This window comes from Rana temporaria, chromosome 4 (assembly GCF_905171775.1).
Source record: "Rana temporaria chromosome 4, aRanTem1.1, whole genome shotgun sequence".
Classification (NCBI taxonomy): domain Eukaryota; kingdom Metazoa; phylum Chordata; class Amphibia; order Anura; family Ranidae; genus Rana; species Rana temporaria.
Window position 1 is genome coordinate 33,488,657 of NC_053492.1, and position 22,056 is coordinate 33,510,712.

General features: G+C 42.0%; 1 protein-coding gene across 1 annotated transcript in view; it reads right to left on the reverse strand.

The window, feature by feature from the left end:
• Positions 1-15,327, reverse strand: part of LOC120935281 (lysozyme C-1-like) — an 18,270-nt gene extending 2,943 nt beyond the window's left edge. The window contains exons 1-3 of the mRNA XM_040347425.1: positions 15,127-15,327; positions 6,375-6,530; positions 3,950-4,028 (exon numbers count right to left, since the gene is read on the reverse strand). Of these exons, the coding sequence (XP_040203359.1) occupies positions 3,950-4,028; positions 6,375-6,530; positions 15,127-15,238 (347 nt within the window). The 5' untranslated portion in view covers positions 15,239-15,327. The remainder of the gene's footprint in view (positions 1-3,949; positions 4,029-6,374; positions 6,531-15,126) is intronic.
• Positions 15,328-22,056: the final 6,729 nt, after the last annotated feature.

Sequence of the window (22,056 nt, forward strand, 5' to 3'; positions counted from 1 at the left end):
GATAGATAGATAGATAGATAGATAGATAGATAGATAGATAGATAGATTTAGAATAGAAAGAGAGAGATATAGAAGAGAGATGAGAGAATACACACAGCGTGAGCTGCATGACTCTAGGAGGTCGCAGAGCTGGGAGCCCTCGTGTTACACATACTGGAGATGTGTAATAACACTAGCAGCCCCATCCATATTACTGTCCCCAGGAAATGTGCTAAAAGCTTCTCAGCCCTTCACTGTACTCCCCTCTCCTTCTACATCCCAGATCCACTACACACAGGACACTGCTGCTGCACGTTCTGAGAGCACAACACAAGAGTTCTCTGCCTAATTACCTGCTAGCAGCTCAGTGAGATGTCCCGATGTTCAGACTAGCCAGGATGAGTCACTGAGAAAACCGGAAGTGATTGGCTGGTCAGATAAAAGCACCGCCCTAAGTCCTATGGACCAGCCAATCACTAACCACCAACAGGACACATCCAGCACAGAGTGGTTGTGCGAGCGCGGAGCTTTGCGCTCCGTGGGCAGTATAAAAGCCAGCCGATAGATTTTCTTGCGGCTTGCCCAATCTCACGATTTCGATGACATCATGCTTCCCACAGCACCTCGGTGGCCGGCGCTCCGCCCCCCCCCACATACACACACTTAAAGGGACATGTTATAAAAAAAAAAAAAAAAGTCATTTTTTTTTTTTTCATTTTTTTTTTTTTTTTGATGAGTAGCTTTGGGGGGGCGGCGCCCCTGCGCCCACTATGGACGGGCCGCCACTGAAATAAAGGATGCACAAAGAGGAAATTATCGTTCTATCCATCACTAAGGAAGCTTCAGTGCTCATCACCAAATAAAAGGAGGAAAAACTCCTAACTATTGTTCTGTCCACCAGATGTCTATGCTGATTATCTGTATCTGTGTTGTTAAAAATTACATGTAAGGCTTGTAATTTACATAAGACAATCAAATGTGGAGTGCAGGCTCCATCTAGCTTTTTTTTTTGGTATTGCTGCAGTTGTTCTTTTTATTTGATTTACTATATGTGTAGTTAAAGTGGAGGTTCACCCTTTAAAAAAAATTCTGACATCACACGTAGTCGCGCCATCCTACCGACAGAATTCCGGTGTTTTTTTTTTCTCAGCACATACCTCGTTATTACGATTTTCACCTCACGGCAATCCCACGGGAATGGGCGTTCCCAAGCACTGCCTGTGATTGACAGGCTTCCGAACGGTGCATACTGCGCGTCACAGGTTGCCGACAGAACCCGAACGTCGGTGCGCAGGCGCCGTATAGAGCCGCACCGACGTTCGGGTTTTTCGGCAACCTGTGACGCGCAGTATGCGCCGTTCGGAAGCCTGTCAATCACAGGCAGTGCTTGGGAACGCCCACTCCCGCGGGATTGCCGTGAGGTGAAAATCGCACATAACGAGGTATGTGCTGAGAAAAAAAAAACACCGGCATTCTGTCGGTAGGATGGCTCGACTCCGTGTGATGTCAGATTTTTTTTTGAGGGTGAACCTCCACTTTAAGGAAGTTGTTAGTAAGCAGGGAATTCTGGGTAGAATCTTTACAGGAAGTGAAGTAGCCACCATTCTTTGAGAAGATACTGCAGGAAGCAAGACATGTATTTCTCAATCTAGCGCCATCACCCCTTAGGCCCCGTACACACGACCAAACATGTCTGCTGAAACTGGTCCGCGGGCCAGTTCCAGCAGACATGTTCGGTCGTGTGTAGGCCCGAGCGTGCAGGATTCCAGCAAACATTTGCCCGCCGGGCCTTTTCCCAGCGGGCAAATATTCCTGGACTTGTTTTAAAACAGTCCGCTGGAATCCTGCCCGCTCGGACATGTTCGGTCGTCTGTACAGACCTACCGTACATGTCCGAGCGCCCGCCATCCCTCGTATGCGTCGAATGACTTTGACGCATGCGTGGAAGCATTTAACTGGCAGGCCCGCCCACGTCGCCGCGTCATCGTCACGGCGACGCCGCGGACACGCCCCGCGTATTGTTTACGCGCGGATTTCTGTACGATGGTTAGTACAGCCATCGTACAGAAATCCCCGGGCAGACATGTACGGTGAAAACGGTCCGGCGGACCGGTTTCATCGTACATTTTTGCCGGTGTGTACGCGGCCTTAGAGAAATTAAAAAGTATGGGCCGGATTCATAAAGAAGATACGACGGCGTATCTCCTGATACGCCGTCGTATCTCTGAGTCCGGCCGGTCGTATCTATGCACCTGATTCATAGAATCAGGTTACGCATAGATCTCCCTAAGGTCTGACAGGTGTAAGTGACTTACACCGTCGGATCTTAGGCTGCAATTCTAGGCCGGCCGTTAGGTGGCGATTCCATTGCGGTCGGCGTAGAATATGCAAATGAGTCATTACGCCGATTCACGAACGTACGCTTGCTCATCGCAGTAAATTTACGCCGTTTCCGTAAGAGATATGCGGCGTAAAGATAAAGCTGCCCCCTAGGTGGTGTAGCCAATGTTAAGTATGGCCGTCGTTCCCGCATCAAAATTTGAAAATGTAATGTCGTTTGCGTAAGTCGTCCGTGAATGGCGCTGGACGCCATTTACGTTAACGTCGAAACCAATGACGTCCTTGCGACGTCATTTAGCGCAATGCACGTCGGGAAATTTTAGGGACGGCGCATGCGCAGTACGATCCGTGCGGGAACGCGCCTAATTTAAATGATCCACGCCCCCTACCTGGATCATTTGAATTAGGCGGGCTTGCGCCGAGCGGATTTACACTACGCCGCCGCAACTTTACAGGCAAGTGCTTTGTGAATCAAGCACTTGCCTGTAAAACTTGCGGCGGGGTAATGTAAATGTGATACGTTACGCCGCCGCAGATTTACGCGATTATACGTGAATCTGGCCCTATATTTTTACTATATCATCCTATATTGTAGATCGTTGTTTCTGGCTTGTTCTAATAAAACTGAGATCAAAGAAATATGGTATCTGAAGTTAATGGGACAAGAAGGTTTAGCTATATGTTCTTGAGACAGAACAACTATGCCTAAATATACAGCAGGTAACATAAATATTGAAAACGTCACCATTTTTCTAGGTAAATATATTTCTATGCTATTGACATGAAATTTTCATGAAATTTTCACCATATGTCAGTAACAACCCATGCAATCCATACATACAAAGAAACCAAAACAAGTTAAGAAAGTTAAGAAAAGTATTTCTAGTGTGGGGATAAGGGGCCAGATCCTCAAAAGAGATACGGCGGAGTAACTGCTGTTACTCCGTCGTATCCCTGGTCCTAACTATGGAACTGATCCACAGACTCAGTTTCCCAAAGTTAGGACGAAGATCCGACATGTGTAATTGAATTACACTGTCGGATCTTAAGGATGCAATTCTAGGCCGGCCGCTAGGTGGCGAGGCCATTGCGGCCGGAGTAGAATATGCAAATGACCAGTTATGGCGATCCACGAACGCTCCGACAGGCCCGTCGCTCTAAATCTACGTCGTTTACGTCGAGTTCCGCCGCGTAAAACTAGGGCTAAGCCCTAGTTGTCTTAAGCCATGTTAAGTATGGCCGTCGTTCCCGCGTCGAATTTTAAATTCTACGTCGTTTGCGTAAGACGTCCGTGAATGGCGCTGGACGCCATTTACGTTAACGTCTAAGCAAATGAAGTTGGAGCGACGTCAGTTAGCGCAATGCACGTCGGGTAATTTACCCGATGGAGCATGCGCAGTACGTCCGGCGCGGGAGCGCGCCTAATTTAAATGGGACTCGCCCATTTGAATAGGAACGCCTTGCGCCGGACGGATTTAAGTTACAGCGCCGCAAAATTCCAGGTAAGTGCTTTGTGGATCGGCACCTAACTTGGGAATTTTGCGGCGGAGTAACTTAAATCCGAAAAGTTACGTTGCGCCGCGGCTTTGTGGATAACCCCCAAGATTTCTATGTTATATTTATGCCTTACCATGCATTTAAATCTTTAACGCTTTTCACAATCTTCTTAAGGCATCTAATGTCATCATTAAAATCATCATTTAGAAATTCTAGAGAAGGAAGTAAAATGGAAAATGATTAGGGAGCAAATTTTGTTTACTTTAAAGCAGCTTTGTCTCTTGGTTAATTTTTTTTACATGTAAGGACCTATAAAAAGCACCCAACTGTTACAACCACTATTCCTCAGATTTTGGCTCTATTCAAGAGCTACAGCTGTTTATTCTTCCAGGAGTTTGAGATGCTTCCCTAAACATGGAGTGTGGCTCCTTCTGCTGACCGCTTTATCTGGGCCGTGTCCTGTAGACATGTAAGGACCAGCAGAAGGAACCACAGAGTGCAGTTGGGGGACCTGGAAGAGAGGAATATGCTCTACAGAAAGTGAAGATCAGAGGAAGGGGCAGTGACCAATGTACTGGAAGATAGTGACGATCAGAGGAAGGGGCAGTAATAATAGTGCTAGGAAGATAGTGAAGATCAGAGGAAGGGGCAGTAATAATAGTGCTAGGAAGATAGTGAAGATCAGAGGAAGGGGCAGTGACCATTGTTCTGGAGGATAGTAAAGATCAGAGGAAAGGGCAGTGATCATTGTTCTGGAAGATAGTGAAGATTGGAGAAAGGGGCAGTGACCAATGTACTGGAAGATAGTGAAGATCAGAGGAAGGGGCAGTGACTAATTTTCTGGAAGATAGTGAAGATCAGAGGAAGGGGCAGTGACCAATGTACTGGAAGATAGTGAAGATCAGAGGAAGGGACAGTGACTCATTTTCTGTAAGATAGTGAAGATCAGAGGACATCAGAGGAAGGGGCAGTGACCATTGTTCTGTAAGATAATGAAGATCGGAGGAAGGGGCAGTGGCCGTTACTCTGCAAGATAGGGAAGATCAGAGGATAGGGGGAATGATCATTGTTCTGGAAGATAGTGAAGATCAGAGGAAGGGGCAGTGACTATTGTTCTGGAAGATAGTGCAGAGCAGAGGAAGGGTCAGTGACCATTTTTCTGGAAGATAGTGAAGGTCGAAGGAAGGGGCAGTGACTATTTTTATCTGGAAGAAAATGAAGATCGGAGGAAGGGGCAGTGATAATCGTGCTAGGAAGATAGTGAAGATCAGAGGAAGGGGCAGTGACCATTGTTCTGGAGGATAGTAAAGATCAGAGGAAAGGGCAGTGATCATTGTTCTGGAAGATAGTGAAGATTGGAGAAAGGGGCAGTGACCAATGTACTGGAAGATAGTGAAGATCAGAGGAAGGGGCAGTGACTGATGTTCTGGAAGATAGTGAAGATCAGAGGAGATCAGAAGAAGGGGCAGTGACCATTGTTCTGTAAAATAGTGAAGATCGGAGTGGCCGTTACTCCGCAAGATAGTGAAGATCAGAGGATAGGGGGAATGATCATTGTTCTGGAAGATAGTGAAGATCAGAGGATAGGGGGAATGATCATTGTTCTGGAAGATAGTGAAGATCAGAGGAAAGGGGGAATGATCATTGTTCTGGAAATTAGTAAAGATCAGAGGAAGGGGCAGTGATAATAGTGCTAGGAAAATAGTGAAGATCAAAGAAAGGGGCAGTAACTATTGTTCTGGAAGATAGTAAAGATTGGAGAAAGGGGCAGTGACCATTTTCTCGGAAGATAGTGAAGATCAGAGGAAGGGGCAGTGACCATTGCTGTGGAAGAAAGCGAAGATCATGGTGACCATTCCTCTGCAAGATATGAAAAATTCAGGGAAAAGGCAGTGACCATTATCTTGGAAGATAGAAGGGGCAGTCACTGTTACTCTACAAGATGGTAAGATTGAAGGAAGGAGCAGTGGAACGGGTGAGAGCAAGACCCTTATTTTGCATGTCTTGGTTATTTCAGTTTATTTTAACCAAGCAACACTTTAAGGATTTTCCTAGAAAAACAAATAAATCAAAACAAAACTACCATATTGCTATTTATGGTTTTATCTATATAGTGCTATAGAGAGCTATAATTTTAATTACACACCAAAGGACAATAATGTTATTGGTTTAAGGAGTTGTGGCCCTCCAGTCAGTTATGCCCTGTGTGATGTCCTCTATCGAGGAATTGATCTAATACTCTAAGTTTTGATATTTTAGTTTCTCATGCAACTCTGGAGAATGGAAACCGGAATGTAACAGGATACGGATTAAAGAACCAAAAATAGTCACTTACTAGAAGAAGGAAAGATGGTCATATATAAAATTCTATCATTTAAATAACACATCAAAGGCCAATGATGCAATTGATTTAAGGAGTTTTGGGCCACGAGTCTAGTCAGTTGTGCCCCATGAGATATCCTCTATCAAGGAATTTATTAATGCTCTCTCTAGCTCTGGAGAATGGAAATTGGAATACAACAGGATACAAGAAATAGACACAAAAATGATTCACTTACTGGAACATGAAATTTTGCAAACATTTTTAGAAGGAGCCTTTCCATCCTTACAATGTTGCCCACTGTTAAGCTGGCATAAGCCAAAGCCATGGCCATTCTTGAATTTCTTTTTTAACTTGGAATTGTAGTTGCTTGAATGTCTAAATAAACACATCCCTTCCAAAATAAAATAAAAAAAAGAATAAGAAAAGTAAAAAATAAGTACCATACTGTACATTACCATAAAATCAGTGTACCAAACCACCCATCAAACCTATCCTTCCATACTTCCTTATCTCGATTCATCCACCCATCCTCAACATACAATACTGGTTTGTTTCTTGCCTCTGACTAGGGATTTAGCAAATTTAATAACTTTTTTTTTTTTTTTTTGCATAATTTCACCATGTACTGGCGTCAACAGAGAAAGAAAATGGTTGTGGTTTCTGGTGGGTTTTAATGGTGGAACAAGCATTGAATGTCTCCTGAGGGTCCCAGAAGCTCCTTTCAACTATCTTGCATCTGTTTTGTGCCAACAAAGGCCCATTTTCACATAGAATCGCGGCGGCGTAATGTATCGTAGATAGGCGTAACGTATCGTAGATACGTTACACCGCCGCAAGTTTTCATCGCAAGTGCCTGATTCACAAAGCACTTGCGAGAAAACTTCCGCCGGCGGCCTACGGCGTAAGCCCGCGTAATTCAAAGGGGCGTGTGCCATTTAAATTAGGCGCGCTCCCGCGCCGGACCTTCTGCGCAAGCTCCCTTTTGAATTTCCCGCCGTGCTTTGTGCGAAGTGACGTCATTTTTTCGAACGGCGACGTGCGTAGCATACTTCCGTACTCCCGGACGTCTTACGCAAGAAGGAAAAATTTTCAAATTTCGACGCGGGAACGACTGCCATACTTTATACAGCACATACGTGTGCTGTGTAAAGTTAGGGCACCAAAAACGACGACTAACTTTGCGACGGGAAACTAGACTAGCAGCGACGTAGCGAACGCGAAAAACCGTTGTGGATCGCCGTAACTACTAATTTGCATACCCGATGCTGGTTTACGACGCAAACTCCCCCCAGCGGCGGCCGCGGTATTGCATCCTAAGATCCGACAGTGTAAAACAATTACACCTGTCGGATCTAAGGGCTATCTATGTGTAACTGATTCTATGAATCAGTCGCATAGATACTCTGAGAGATACGACGGAGTATCTGAGATACTCCGTCGTATCTCGGCTGTGAATCTGGCCCAAAGTCTCATTATTAGACAAATTTTATGATGTTTTACAGAAAAAAACATATCAAAAAAATAAAAATGTAAAGCTACATTACACAAATAATTACACAAAAAGACACAAATACAAAGAACACTAAGGGCCCTATTTATAAAAAAAGATGCCTCAGCAGCTGTCACAAATAATTTCCATAACAACTGTATTTCCTATGACCGTCAGATCAATGTCGTGGTCATATTGCGGTATTTTCCTGATTGTGGTATTTACAAAATATTCACACATTACAGGGAATATTTTTGATGGATGTGTGAATGCAAAGGCATTAACACACCAATTATTTTATTTATTTTTTCTATATAGAACCCCTAATTAAATAAACAGAACGACTGTAAATACAACATTGTACATCCCCACCTATACAGTTTGAGTGAAATTGAGAGTTTCTGCTATGGGGAAATTCAATTTCATCCAAATCACTGCTCATCTCAACTACTAACCTGGGTTTTGTCAATGAAGTTGTAAGGCAAAGTTTGATTACTAAATTGGAGCGTAAGAACTTTTCCTACTGCTCAGTTGCTTTGCATTTACTTTGCAATGTTCTATTCTGCTGTGGTAGAACTGTTTTTTTTCTTACTTACAATTCAGTGTGGATACAAGTCAGAAGCAGGTAGGCATGTGCATTTCGTTTCGTTCCGAATCGAAATTCGGACAAATTTTTCATTATTCGGACATTCGGATGCATACGAATTCCAGAATTGTAATATTAACGAAGTAACCGAATCCGAACGAACGTTTTCGAATCGAAAACCCGCGTACGAAATTCGATCGAATTCGAAAACAAATTCTATTCGACTCGAAAACAAATTCTATTCGAATCGAATTCGAAAACAATTCGATTCGAAAACAAATTCGAATGAAAATTGATAGCAAATTTGAATCAAAATCTAAAAAATATAAATCGATTTCTAAAAAAGAATACAATAAAATAGAATATAAAATAATAAAACAATAGAATGAAAATCAAAGAATAGTAAAGAACGGAATGGAATTTAATAGAATGTAATCAAATACAATAGAATATGACCTGGCTTCTTCTATCCATCTTCTATCTATCTTCCATTTTCTGAAATTCAAAATTCATATAGAATGAACTCAAATTCGAATAGAAAAATATTTGAAGAGTTGAATAATAAAATATATATATATATAAATATATTTTTTTCTGCTCTATTCTAATATTTTTCTATTCGAATTTGAGTTCATTCTATATGAATTTCGAATGAATGAATGAATGAATGAGTGACTTGTATAGCGCAACGCATGCGAACTGAATCGCCTCTGGGCGCCTTTTCCAGCCAGTATCTGCTTGGCTGGTGCGGTAATTTTTACCCCGTAGGATCATGACACGCTAGGGACACACAGTCATACACACATATGTACAATCTCAGAAGATGGTTATATATATAAATGTAATTTTATATATATATATATATATATATATATATATATATATATATATAAAATTATATTTATATATATAACCATCTTCTGAAATTCGAAATTCATATAGAATGAACTCAAATTCGAATAGAAAAATATTAGAATAGAGTAGAATAAAATATATATATATATATATTTATATATATATATATATATATATATATATATATATATATATATATATATATATATATATATTATTATTCTACTCTTCTAATATTTTTCTATTCGAATTTGAGTTCATTCTATATGAATTTCGAATTTCAGAAAATGGAAGATAGATAGAAGATAGATAGAAGAAGCCAGGTCATATTCTATTGTATTTGATTACATTCTATTAAATTCCATTCTGTTCTTTACTATTCTTTGATTTTCATTCTATTGTTTTATTATTTTATATTCTATTTTATTGTATTCTTTTTTAGAAATCGATTTATATTTTTTAGATTTTGATTCAAATTTGCTTTCAATTTTCATTCGAATTTGTTTTCGAATCGAATTGTTTTCGAATTCGATTCGAATAGAATTTGTTTTCGAATCCGATTGAAATATTATCGAATCCGGTCGAAATATTTTCGAATCCGAATGGATTTTTCGAAATTCGGTCAAAAACGAACGAATTCCGAAAACGTATTTAACACATGTAACGAATCTAGCTTAACTAAATTAATTAAATAACGAATTAAAACGAAACAAAACTAAACAAATGTTTCCCTTTTGCACATGCCTAGAAGCAGGTCAAGAACAAATCAAAGGCAAGTCAGAAGCAACTATAGTGCCAATTTTATCTGTTGGGATAATTATATTCTAAAAAAAATTTCCCCCTCTGAGATTGGTTTGATAGGGAAGGTATAAGGAGGTTAGTGCATGCCCATTGATGCCCAATTGCTTCATGACTCATCTCTATCAGCCGGACTGGGCAAAGATGCGGTTATGATTCTAGAAGGGTTGCTTGCTAATTTCAAATTTTTTACAGATGGCAGAAAAAAGAGAAAGCGCAACTTTTTCCATGAACACATTGGGGCTAATTTACTAAAACTGGAGAGTGCAAAATCTGGTGCAAGTCTGCATAAAAACCAATCAGATTCCAATTTTTTTGCCAAATCTTAAAGTGTTTGTAGAGTCACTACAGTCTGTGACTTTACATGTATCCAATGCAGGTATCCTGCCATTAACAAAAGTGATTCCTCTGTGACATCAGCTGAGCCAGCAGAGGGGAATCTCGGCCCCTCCCATTCTCTTCATAGATTGGTGCCGCCCAGCACAGGGGGATCATGTGACCGCACAGCTGCAGTGTGACAAAGTGTACTTAGCCTTTTTCATTTTTAACAAACACATACACTTTTGTTAATGGCAGGATACCTGCATGGGATATATTGATATGTTCTGCATTATGCAGCTAAATAGTGGCGGGAGGGGCAGGGAGGAAAGCGCTCTCATGGGAGAGACTGTCAGGCCCCGTACACACGACCAAGGAACTCGACGTGCCAAACACATCGAGTTCCTCGGCGAGTTCAGTGTGGAAGCCGCCGAGGAGCTCGGCGGTCCGACTTTCCTCATTGAACAACGAGGAAATAGAGAACATGTTCTCTTTTCGGCTCGACAAATTCCTCGACGGGTTCCTCGCTGAAAAGTGTACACACGACCGAGTTTCTCAGCAGAATCCAGCTCCGACCGAGTTTCTGGCTGAATTCTGCCGAGAAACTCGGTCGTGTGTACGGGGCCTCAGAGGAGAGACGAGAGCTGCGGATAATGGAGACACGTAAACTGACCACGGTAATCAGGGCTCAGCAGCCATGATTATCATGGTCAACAGAGGCAGGGGGGACACAGGAACTGGAGGGATCAACCAGGTTTATTACAAGACAGGAAGAGAAGATTTTTTTTTTTTTTAGGGTTCCAAACACTTTAATTGAACAAGCCAAAGTTGGATGCTGAATGGCTACCATGCGAGGCTACACAACATTTTGCATTCCCGAGTTTTAGTAAATCAACCCCATTCTCGGTACATTTTTACTATAGTTTATGTAGGTTTGTATGCAGTGCTTTTAAACAATTACAGGCAGTCCATAAAGAAGAAGAAGGGGGAACGGAGCTGAGACCCCATGCAGACTCCAGTGTGAGTTGGAAACACACTTCACCACAGTGACACTTCAATCTTCTAACCAGAGGAAAGAATGTAACAGGCATCAACAGAAATCCAACATCCGCAAATCACAGCAGGTGGACAACCAAGAACTGGAGACACCAAGATAAGGTGAGCTTGCTTCGATCCTCCGTCTCCACTCAGGACTCCAATCGATGCAAAATTACGCAAACGGGGTCACCAGGATTAAATAAAGCAACACATAGCGAAGCCCGTGATGCATAGGAAAAATGTATTTAAAAATGTACTTTCAACAAAGCAGTAAAAACAGCAATAAAAAAGCAATGTAAAATCAAATGCCACGGCTCATAGCGCGCTTGTGTGTATAAGGACCCATTTGCGTAATTTTGCATTGACTGGAGTCCTGAGTGGAAACGGAGGATTTTGAGAGTGTTGAGTTCTGTGTGGAGGTAGAAGATCGAAGCAAGCTCACCTAATCTTGGTGTCTCCAGTTCATGGTTGTCTACCTGCTGTCATTTGTGGATGTTGGATTTCTGTTGATGCCTGTTATGCCGCGTTCACACGGTCGGAATTTCCGATGGAAAAAGTCTGATGGGAGCTTTTCATCGGATATTCCGAACCGGTGTATACCCAATCGGGCTTTCTGTCGATATTTCCAACGGACTTAGATAGTGAGCAGGTTCTCTATTTTTCAGACAGTAAAAATTCCTATCGGAAAGTCCGTTTGTGTGTATGCTTTTCCGACGGAAAAAAAAAATGCATGCTCGGAAACAATTCGACGCATGCTTGGAAGTATTGAACTTATTTTTCTTAAAGAAAAGTAGCGTTGTACGTCACCACGTTCAGAGAACTTTTGTGTGACAGTGTGTAAAACCATCTAACTTTTTTCCAACGGAAATTCCGCTTGTGTGTACAGGGCATTACGTTCTTTCCTCTGGTAAGGAGTCTGCATGGGGTCTCATCTCCGTTCCCCCTTCTTTTTTATGGACTGCCTGTAATTGTTTTATAGCGCTGCATACAAAGCTACAATTTATGACTTTTTGCTATCAACAATATTTATGCGACTGCTTTTTGTTCACAAATTTGTTTTATATTTCTCTTTAGTGCGGATACCTTTGCATATTTTTTTATTTTTTTACTGTAGTATGTGTGTTTTATATTTACAAAAGCAGTAGTATTAATGTTGTAGTAGTTCAATAATATATTAATAATAATAGTAGTAATAATGCTATAATAATAATAGTTAATAATAATAGTGATAATAGTAATAATAATAATGCTGTAGTAGTTAAATCAACCCCATTGTCAGTACATTTGTACTGTAGTAAAGTATACAGTATGTGTTTTATATTTACAAAACCAGTAATATTATTGCTGTAGTAGCTAAATAATATATTATATTAACAATATTAATAGTAATAATACTACTAATAATGATGCTAATAATACTTAATAATAATATTAATAATAGTCATAATCGTAATAATAATAATGCTGAAGTAGTTAAATCAACCCCATTGTCAGTCCATTTTTACTGTAGTATATGTGTTTTATATTTACAAAAGCAGTAGTGTTAATGTTATAGTAGTTAAAAATGCACCTACTTGATAGATTGATAAAATGTCATTAAAGTATATGTAAACTCTAACAATTAATCTATCTTATTTGGTCCTTTTTGGTGTGTTAAAGGCTAAGGTCACCTTCTAAACATTTTACACCTGTATTTATGTTCTACATCCTGCCCCTCGCCCCCTACCCTGTGACAATAGGTGAGGGTTCTTCTCCCCGCAGCTGCTGTCACATTTTAAAAAGGTTGCCCTGCAGTGTCTTCTGCCATATTGGAGTACTCTGTATACCCTGTATACTCTTTCCGGGTTCTTGTCGGCAGGGTGATGGTGTCACCCGCTACAATATGGAAATTTAAGAAAAGATTAATATGGTACTGAACTTTGTTTCCCCTACAGGTGTTTTTTCCTGTTTTATAAAGTTTTTTAGCAATGGTGGCAAGGGTTACTCTAGACAGGTGGACCTTCATTTGTCTCACACGCTCCCCCTCTCAGAAACTGCAGCTCACAGTGATAGGGTTTTAAAACAGAAGCAATGCTTCCAATCCCGAAAGCAGTGAACAGGACTAGTTGTGGCTAGGTGCTTATTGAAAAGCAAGGCTTGTGAATCAGAAGTGACAATGGTTATAGCCATCACACTGTTGTGCAAACAGGCACAGCCTACGTGGGATTGGCAATGCTGCTCCAAATTCTGGAGCAGTGCAGCATTGTTACCACACCTTCACAGGAGCTGTATAAGGTGGATATCACTATTTGTGGGACTTTGCATGGGAACAAAGAGAAAACTATGGGGCAGATCCACAAAGATCTGCCCCGGCGCATTGTATATGAGATACGCTACGCCGCCGTACCTTACCTGGCTTTTTTTTAGAATCCAGGAAGATTTCGCGCCATAAGTTACGGCGGCGTAGTGTATCTCAAGCGGCGTAACGGAGCGGAATTCAAATCGGCGATTAGGGGGCGTGTTTCATTTAAATGAAGCACGTCCCCGCGCAAATGAACTGCGCATGCGCTGTCCCTAAATTTCCCGCCGTGCATTGCGCTAAATGACGTCGCAAGGACGTCATTTTTTTTAACATAGACGTGAATTACGTACATTCCGATTCACGGACGACTTACGCAAAAAAAAATTCAAATTAAACGCGGGAACGACGGCCATACTTAACATGGCAAGTCTAACTATACGCGATGAAATAGCAGCTTTAACTATACGCCGAAAAAGCCGACTAGAGACGATGTAAAGGAATGCACCGGCCGCTCGTACGTTCGCGGATCGTCGGAAATAGCTAATTTGCATACCCGACGCGGAAAACGACGTGAACGCCACCCAGCGGACGCCGAAGTATTGCATCTTAGGTCCGAAGGCGTACGAAGACGTACACCTGTTGGATCTAACCCAGAAGCCGCCGTATCTTGTTTTGAGGATTCAAAACAACGATACGACGCAGGAAATTTGCTCCCACTTTCAGGCATAGATACCCGAGCCACCCGCAGGTATCTATGCCACTTCCTGTGCCTTCTCCGTCCCCCCCTCTGTCTTCTGGGAGACACACAGGTCCCAGAAGTCAGCAGGGGCAAGTGGGATCACACAGGGCGAGTCGCGCATGTGCAATAGGGAACCAGGAAGTGAAGCCGCAAGGATTCACATCCTAATTCCCTTACCGAAGATGGCGGTGGCAGCACCCGAGAGCCAAGGGACAGATCGGCTTTGGGTGCCGACATCACGGGTGCCCTGGACAGGTAAGTGTCCTTTTTTTAAAAGTCAGCAGCTGCAGTATTTGTAGCTGCTGACTTTAAAAAAAAAATTGTCGGAACTCTGCTTTAAGTGCCATAGCACATGTGTTTTATATTGGGAGGGCTTAGTCCATAGGCCAGTGATGGCGAACCTTGGCACCCCAGATGTTTTTGAACTACATTTCCCATGATGCCTATGCACTCTGCAGTGTAGTTGAGCATCATGGGAAATGTAGTTCCAAAACTTCTGGAGTGCCAAGGTTTGCCATCACTGCCATAGGCCATAATTAATATGATGTTTGGGGGAGGGTGTGCCCACTTATACCTACCCTAAGATGTAAAAAAAAGACCTTCTGACCACTGAAAGTGCTAATTAGCTCTCATTAGGTTTTGCCAATTTAAAAAAAAATATATCTTTCTTTATCTCAACAATTCCATTTTTATTCAAATTGATAATGGGGAAAAAAGTGCTGAATCAAACATTTTCCTCCCCTGTCTTGTTAGGTGAATGAGATAAGCATAACAGAGGAAAACAGATAACTATCAATGTATAGTTATTATGATTCTATGCTCATGCTTTTGTACCCTTATGACTTATCTTTGTGCATACACTATATTTGTTATGTGTACTTACAGCTATCAGCACTAATCTTCGCATGTCCAGCCAGTTTTAATTTTTTGACCATGCGCAGTATCACACATCGGTTCTCCTCCTTTTGCAGGGGTGTCTGAACATTTGTGACCATTTTTGAGTCACTGTGGTCATCCTGAAATGTAATATGCAGCTTATTCCGTGTGATTGCTTGTTCTGTATAGCTATCCAGGTCAGTCTCAGGCCTTGTACTCACGACCGGATCTGTGCGCTGGAAACTGTCTGCCCGACAGTTTCCGGCGTACAAGGCTGATTTGTGTTTTGTTCCGCTGGCGTGTACACACCAGCGGACCAAATTCCCGTCGTACCGGAACGCGTGCACGTAAACTACGTACGACGTCACTATAAAGGGGAAGACCAAAGTTAATGGCGCCGCCCTCTGTTCCTCTTTTGCTAGTTACGTGTTTGCTCGTGTTAGTGAAGGTTTGGTTAGAGCTGATTCGCGCTTCTCGGTCTCCAGGCTTTGACAGCGTGTATTCACGGGTTCAGTGCGTGTGCTTGCGGTAACGTAGTTGTCATTCGGCTATAGGCAAGCAGGTTGTTTCTGCTTTAGCAGTTGCATCCTGTGCGCTCGTATCTGTTTGTCACGCGTTTGTCGCAGGTAGTGCTGGATTTGCGAGTGCTTTCTGTTTCAGTGTGTTCTTGACTGACCAGCCGGCCGGTTTGAAGCCATGATGGAGCAGCAGCGTCAATTTTCGCGAGTTGGTGCTGTTTATGGGATGGCTGCTGGATATGTTCATTTGTCCAGTACTTTGGCCAGAAACAGGGGGCGGAGGCGTTTCTGGACCAAGAATTGGTTGCGCCAGCGTGACCAGTTCTCACATATGCCTCTGCTTAGGGAACTCCAGGAGAATAATCCTAATGACTTTAGGAATTTTCTCCGCATGACGGACCCCGTATTCAACCGTCTGCTGGATCTTCTGTCCCCCTATATCACGAGGCAGGACACTGTGATGCGCCAAGCCATCACGGCCGAGCAGAGGCTTATTGCCACGTTGCGGTACCTGGCGACTGGGAGGAGCCTGCAGGACCTCAAGTTCTCGACAGGCATCTCTCCGCAGGCGCTTGGGGTCATCATACCGGACACGTGTGCTGCCATCATCAAAGTTATGCATGAGGAGTATATTAAGGTAAGTTTCCTGGCTCTAATAATGTGGCCAACTAACTTTCTTTTTATTTTCCCAGATATGCTGTGTGTTTAACTAACGTTACCTTTTCTCCCTATGCATGTTGATATCAGCTTTACATGTTTTATTCTTGGCCTACCTGCATATTTGTCCCTTACCCAATATTAACCTGTCCAGCATGCTATCCTAGGGACAAACCCACCTTGCCATTTTTTCTAACAGGACTTTTTGGTTTTTGTGCCCCCCCCCCCCCCCTTCAAACTTTTATTGTCCCCATCAGAGGGCTGTGGAGTCTCTTAATGAAGTGGCCCTATATATTTCATTTCCCAAATTCTCCATGCACATTTTTCTAATGCAATTTTAATACTGTGAACTGTCACAAGGATGCTTGTAGGATGTATTTGTTACAAAGTACTAAATCTCTAATTTTGTTTGTCCCCACAGCTACCCTCCACACCACAGGAATGGCAGTCTGTGGCTTCCCAATTTGCCCAGCGGTGTGATTTTCCAAACTGCGGTGGAGCAATAGATGGGAAACACGTCCGCATTGTGCCCCCACCCCGCTCGGGGTCGTACTATTATAATTACAAGGGTTATCATAGTATTGTGTTGATGGCGGTGGTGTCGGCACAGTATGAGTTTCTATATGTGGACGTGGGGAAGAACGGCCGGATGTCTGATGGGGGAGTGTTCGCACGGACTGATTTCTATGATCGTCTCCAAGCTGGTGGTCTGGCATTGCCACCAGATGAAGATAATGTGGAAGGACTTCCGTTTGTGTTCCTAGCGGACGAGGCTTTTGGGCTTGGTCCTCACCTCATGCGGCCTTTTCCCCAGAGGACCCTCACCTCAGAGAGGAGTGTGTTTAATTTTCGGTTGGCCAGGGCTCGGAGGGTAGTCGAGAATGCCTTTGGGATACTCACCAACCGGTTCCGCCTGTTCAGGACATCGATACATCTGGCGGAATATAAATTGGACACCGTTGTATTTGCCTGCTGCATTTTGCACAACTTTTTACGCAGGCACTCCCAGACGTACCTACCCGACATCGGTTCTGAGGCAAGACTACCCTCAGATCCCCTTCCCGGGCTGGACACTGGTCGCGCTGGCTTGGCCCCCCAATCAGCTCGTGAGGTACGCGACAAATATGTTGAGTACTTCATGGGTCGGGGGGCCATTGCTATGCCAGATCATATTTCTTTCTAATTCGGCCCCCAAAGAAAGGAATATTCTAAAAAATAATAAATAATTAGACCATTGGACTTTATACAGTTGTTTGTCATTAATGCTTTTTCTCTTTTTCTGTCTTCCTGGTTCTCTAACTAACTTCTTCAATTGTAATGCATAATTGATTTCTCCACTTTTAGTAACTAACCACATTTTGCACATTATTCACTCATCTACAAACAGGGTATTGAGTCTAGAAATAAGAAGCAACTCCATTTGTAAATGTTGAGGTCAATTTTTTTTAATTTTTGCTTGTTCATGACCCCAAAAATAATTTTATATTTTTTTCATTACTCCCTGCTTTTGTACTTAGGAGTCTTCAAAATTTTTTTAAAATTTTCTTTTTTTTTTCAGGTAATTCAACCAAAAATATTATGCAGATTATACATTTATTAACAAGTTCACTTTTTTTTTCATCAAATATAGTTAGATTTATTGTTTACATATATATATATATATAGATTATATTTGGTGGGGTGTTTACCGCCTTAATTTTTTTTTTGGCCATATTTTTTAGGCACAAAAAACAATAATTTTTTAACCATTTTTTTTTTTTTTGGTGTGTTTTTCTAAAAGAAAATTTTTAGGTGAGAATTTGAAGTCAAATCTCTACTTCACTAAATTCAGTGATTAGAGAGATTTATAATTCTATATATATATTTAAAAAATTTTTTGGCGTTGTTTATTCTTTATGGTCTAAACTTTATAGTATCCCAAAATGTTCAACATGGTCAAAAAGTAACAAAATCCAATTCAAAAAATATAACAACTCACAACAGCAGTCAGTCATGGTGTGCTTTCACACTGGAACACGCCAAAATTGGAAGATACACACATTCAGTGCAAACTCGCCAAATGTCATTGGTTCAACAGACAAATGGCCACATGTGCTATCTGACATCATGGGTGATCAATGTCTGTGTTTTGTGGGAGCAAACCCTTCCTCTCAACTACTTGAGGATGGAGGAGGGGGTTGGACCCACAAAGCACAGACATTAGATATTCTGTGATGGCAGATAGCACATGTTGGCACACTGTGTGTGTATATTCAAATTTTGGCGTATTCATTATTCAAACTGTAAAAATGTTTGTGGGGGCGGGGGATGGGCGGGGGGTGTTTCAGTCTTTGACACGGCCCATCATGTCAATAATGTTCTTAAAATTAGATTCGATCACCATCATTCTTTGCCGCATATTGTCCATTTCCGTGCTGCATTCCAAAAGGACATTTGTTACATTCTGTTCCATGAGAAACATCCTTTCACGCATATTGTGCATTTCAGTGCTGCACTCCATTACCTGCTGAATAATTATAGCAGCACTTGCACGTGAAAATATTGGCACACCATCCTCCTCCCCTAAAACAACAAAAAAAAATGGCATTTACAATATTATTTTTCAATGAGGCCTATCTACATATGTTTTTTGGAATCAAGCTAGGGTGACACTGACCTGATGGGCTTCTCCTTTCCACCTCTTCGACATCTTCTATCACTCCTCCTTCTTCCACCACCTCCCCATCATCTTCTATCACTCCTCCTTCTTCCACCACTTCCCCATCATCTTGGACTCCTCCTTCATCCATCAATCCACCTTCTTTCAATTCGCCAAATTGTTCTTCCGCCACTTGCCCTTCATCTGCTATGACTTCTAAGTCCAAAATTACTTCTTCCTCCTCTCTTCCTTCCTCCTCTCCTTCCACATCCTCCTCTCCTTCCACATTCTCCTCTCCTTCCACATCCTCTTCTCCTTCCACATCCTCCTCCTCCTCCACATGTTGAGATGGCAGATTTTGGCCTTGTCTGGCCCTCTCTGCCTCCTCCAAATGCTGGCGACTTCTTTCCCCTGAAATAAACCAAAAAAAATGTAGACTCATCAGCACACAGATATTGGAGAGCATAAATCGCACACATTGCTTAGAAGATGCTTTCATTTAGTTACTTTTATCTTTCACCAAACCTACATTTTGCAATTACTTCTATATGGCAAGCTCTGATCCTGCCCCTTTTTAGCAAAGTGACACACATGGATGTCCCCCCTAAACTGTATTTCTGGGAGACCCTACCAAAACCCATTTTTGATTTGGGGAGACACAGGTGCTCTGCATTGCAGATGTGAAAACATCTGCTTTATTACCACTGTTTTTAGAATGAATCCTGTTTGCCTTTCCCATTCTCATACTTTTTTTTTCTAGAACTAGCTTTTACACAATGTTTACAAACAAAGTTTTTGGCCAGTGAGCCATGTCCAGGTGTGTTGTTCCTGTAATAACCGAGCCTTTCTGATAAACTATTTGATGTTACGTTGTTTACTAAGAACACTGTTTGTAAATATGTAGTTATTTATGTTCTAAAAAATAAATAACAACATGTCTTTAAAATTACAAGCTGGCCAAGGAGGCAGATGGTGAAATATACATGGCAACACATTATTGCAGACAATCACCACCCCCCCCCCCCCCCAACCCCAATATATATTTACTTACTTTTACGCAGAATTTTAAGTATTTTCTTCATCTGATGTGGCTCCCTCAATTTTAAGTCTGACCATCGTTTCCTCAGCTGTTCCTTGGACCTGGTGATCCCAAACATCCTCTGCATTCTCCTCGCCACCTTGTCCATAATATGTGCCTTTCGGCGGTTAGGGGTCTTGTATGGCCCTAATTCCCCATCATAGTCCTTCTTTCGCATGATGTAAACTAACTCCACCATTTCCTGGAACCGCATATTAGTGGCTTTATATCTTCTTTTCCTTGATCGGGACGTCCCTGCCTCTGTCCCTTCACTTGTGGCATGAGAGCATCGTGCCCGCTCGTGTGACATCGCCATCTTTCCTTTCCCACAGAGATTATGGGCGTGGAAAAGATGAATTCTTACGCCATGGGCGGAGAAGAGGGCGGCGTTTAATACATACGCGGAGTGTAGAGAATGCAAACAACGTGTTTACGTCCGTTACGCGGAGAATCTTCGAGCGCATCCAGAACATACACAGTTAACGCCATATTTCCTAAACTCATTGATTAGGGGCCTCGCAAAGGTGACGAGGGCGGGGTTTCATAAATACGCGGAGTGTTTAAAAGGTTTACGCCGTGATTACGCATCTTACGCGGTAATTAGGCGAGCGTGAGAAACGAGGAGCGAGAGACAGGAAGGTAAGGAAATTAAAAATGTGATCAGCAGAGGCCTTGAAAATGTAGACACATGGGATGGGGGTTTGGGCTGTTGGTTGCACCCTTTTTAAGCTATTCTGTCTATGGGGTACCACAATGTTATTTTGGTATCCAAATGCTTTTGGACACCTCACAAAATAGAGATGTGAACAATGCTGTACCTCATTGACAAGTTTTTGAATGGTGTATTCAGATCAGGCAAAGTATTGTTCAAGTGTTGGTTGTACAGAGGTCATTAGGAAGTGTCTTTTATGTCATCCATTGTCAGGGGCATGAGATTTACACAGGAAAGAGTGCCTAGATGAATACTGTCATTTGTAAGCATTGTTTATTTTTCAATATTAAAAATATTTACTGCAATGTTAACAATGGCTCTGCATCTAGCAAATCAATGTTTGGTACAACCAATGCGGCCGAGCTGACAATCATTGTTTAAACAAGAGAGACTGTGTTTGTAATTAGATATAGGTAATAAATTTAAAGACACATATTATATCAAGGTCAACGCTGATCCTTTTGAATATTTATTTTTCTTTGGTTTATGTTTTTTGAATCTAGACTCAAAAAAAAATATCATATTTCAAAAAGTAAAATGGACCAACTACAAACCAAGGAAGCTATAGAGGCCTTACTACAAAAATATCAGGACACGCCCATCCTGTGGAATTCAAAACACGCATTATATTGTAATAAAGATGTACGAGCGGCAGCACTAGAAGAGCTAGCAAACTATATGCAAACATGGGTGCCAGGATGCACTGCCAACATGGTGAAGGATAAACTTGCCAACCTCAGAAGCACATACAGGAGAGCATACAAAGCTAATAAAATCAAAAAATCGGGAGCAGCAGCAAGACAAGCAAAGGAACCCAAACTGTGGTATTATAAACAGATGGCTTTTTTGCGGGACGAAATGGAAGGCAGGAAAACGATGTCCAGTCTTTCTTCCAACCTTTCCTCCATGCTACCTTCCAGCGGACCTTCCCCAGATGACCACAGCCCTGCAGAGTCGGAGGAAGAGGGCCTGGCTGACAGAGATGCAGATCTGCCACCCTTCGATGAGGAGGTATAGTAGTTTCCTCTATATTTATGGCGTAAATAATTCTTGGTGGATTAATGATTAGATATTGTAAAAATAAAACCAAGCTGGAAAAAAGCAAAAAAAAAGGTGTACAGACAAATAGGTGTCAGGGATGACAACTGCAGGGGTCAGAAGTAGAGTGTATTCAAGTAATAATGAACAGAAAATACTGAACGAAAAACATGAAAATGAGTGTGGTTTTATTTAGCGAAATTGTAAAAAAATTCTTTTTTTTTCCACACAGGAAGAAGAGATCAGCCAGGAGGTGGCAGATCCTCAGGTGTCTGTCAGCCAGGAGGAGGCCGGGG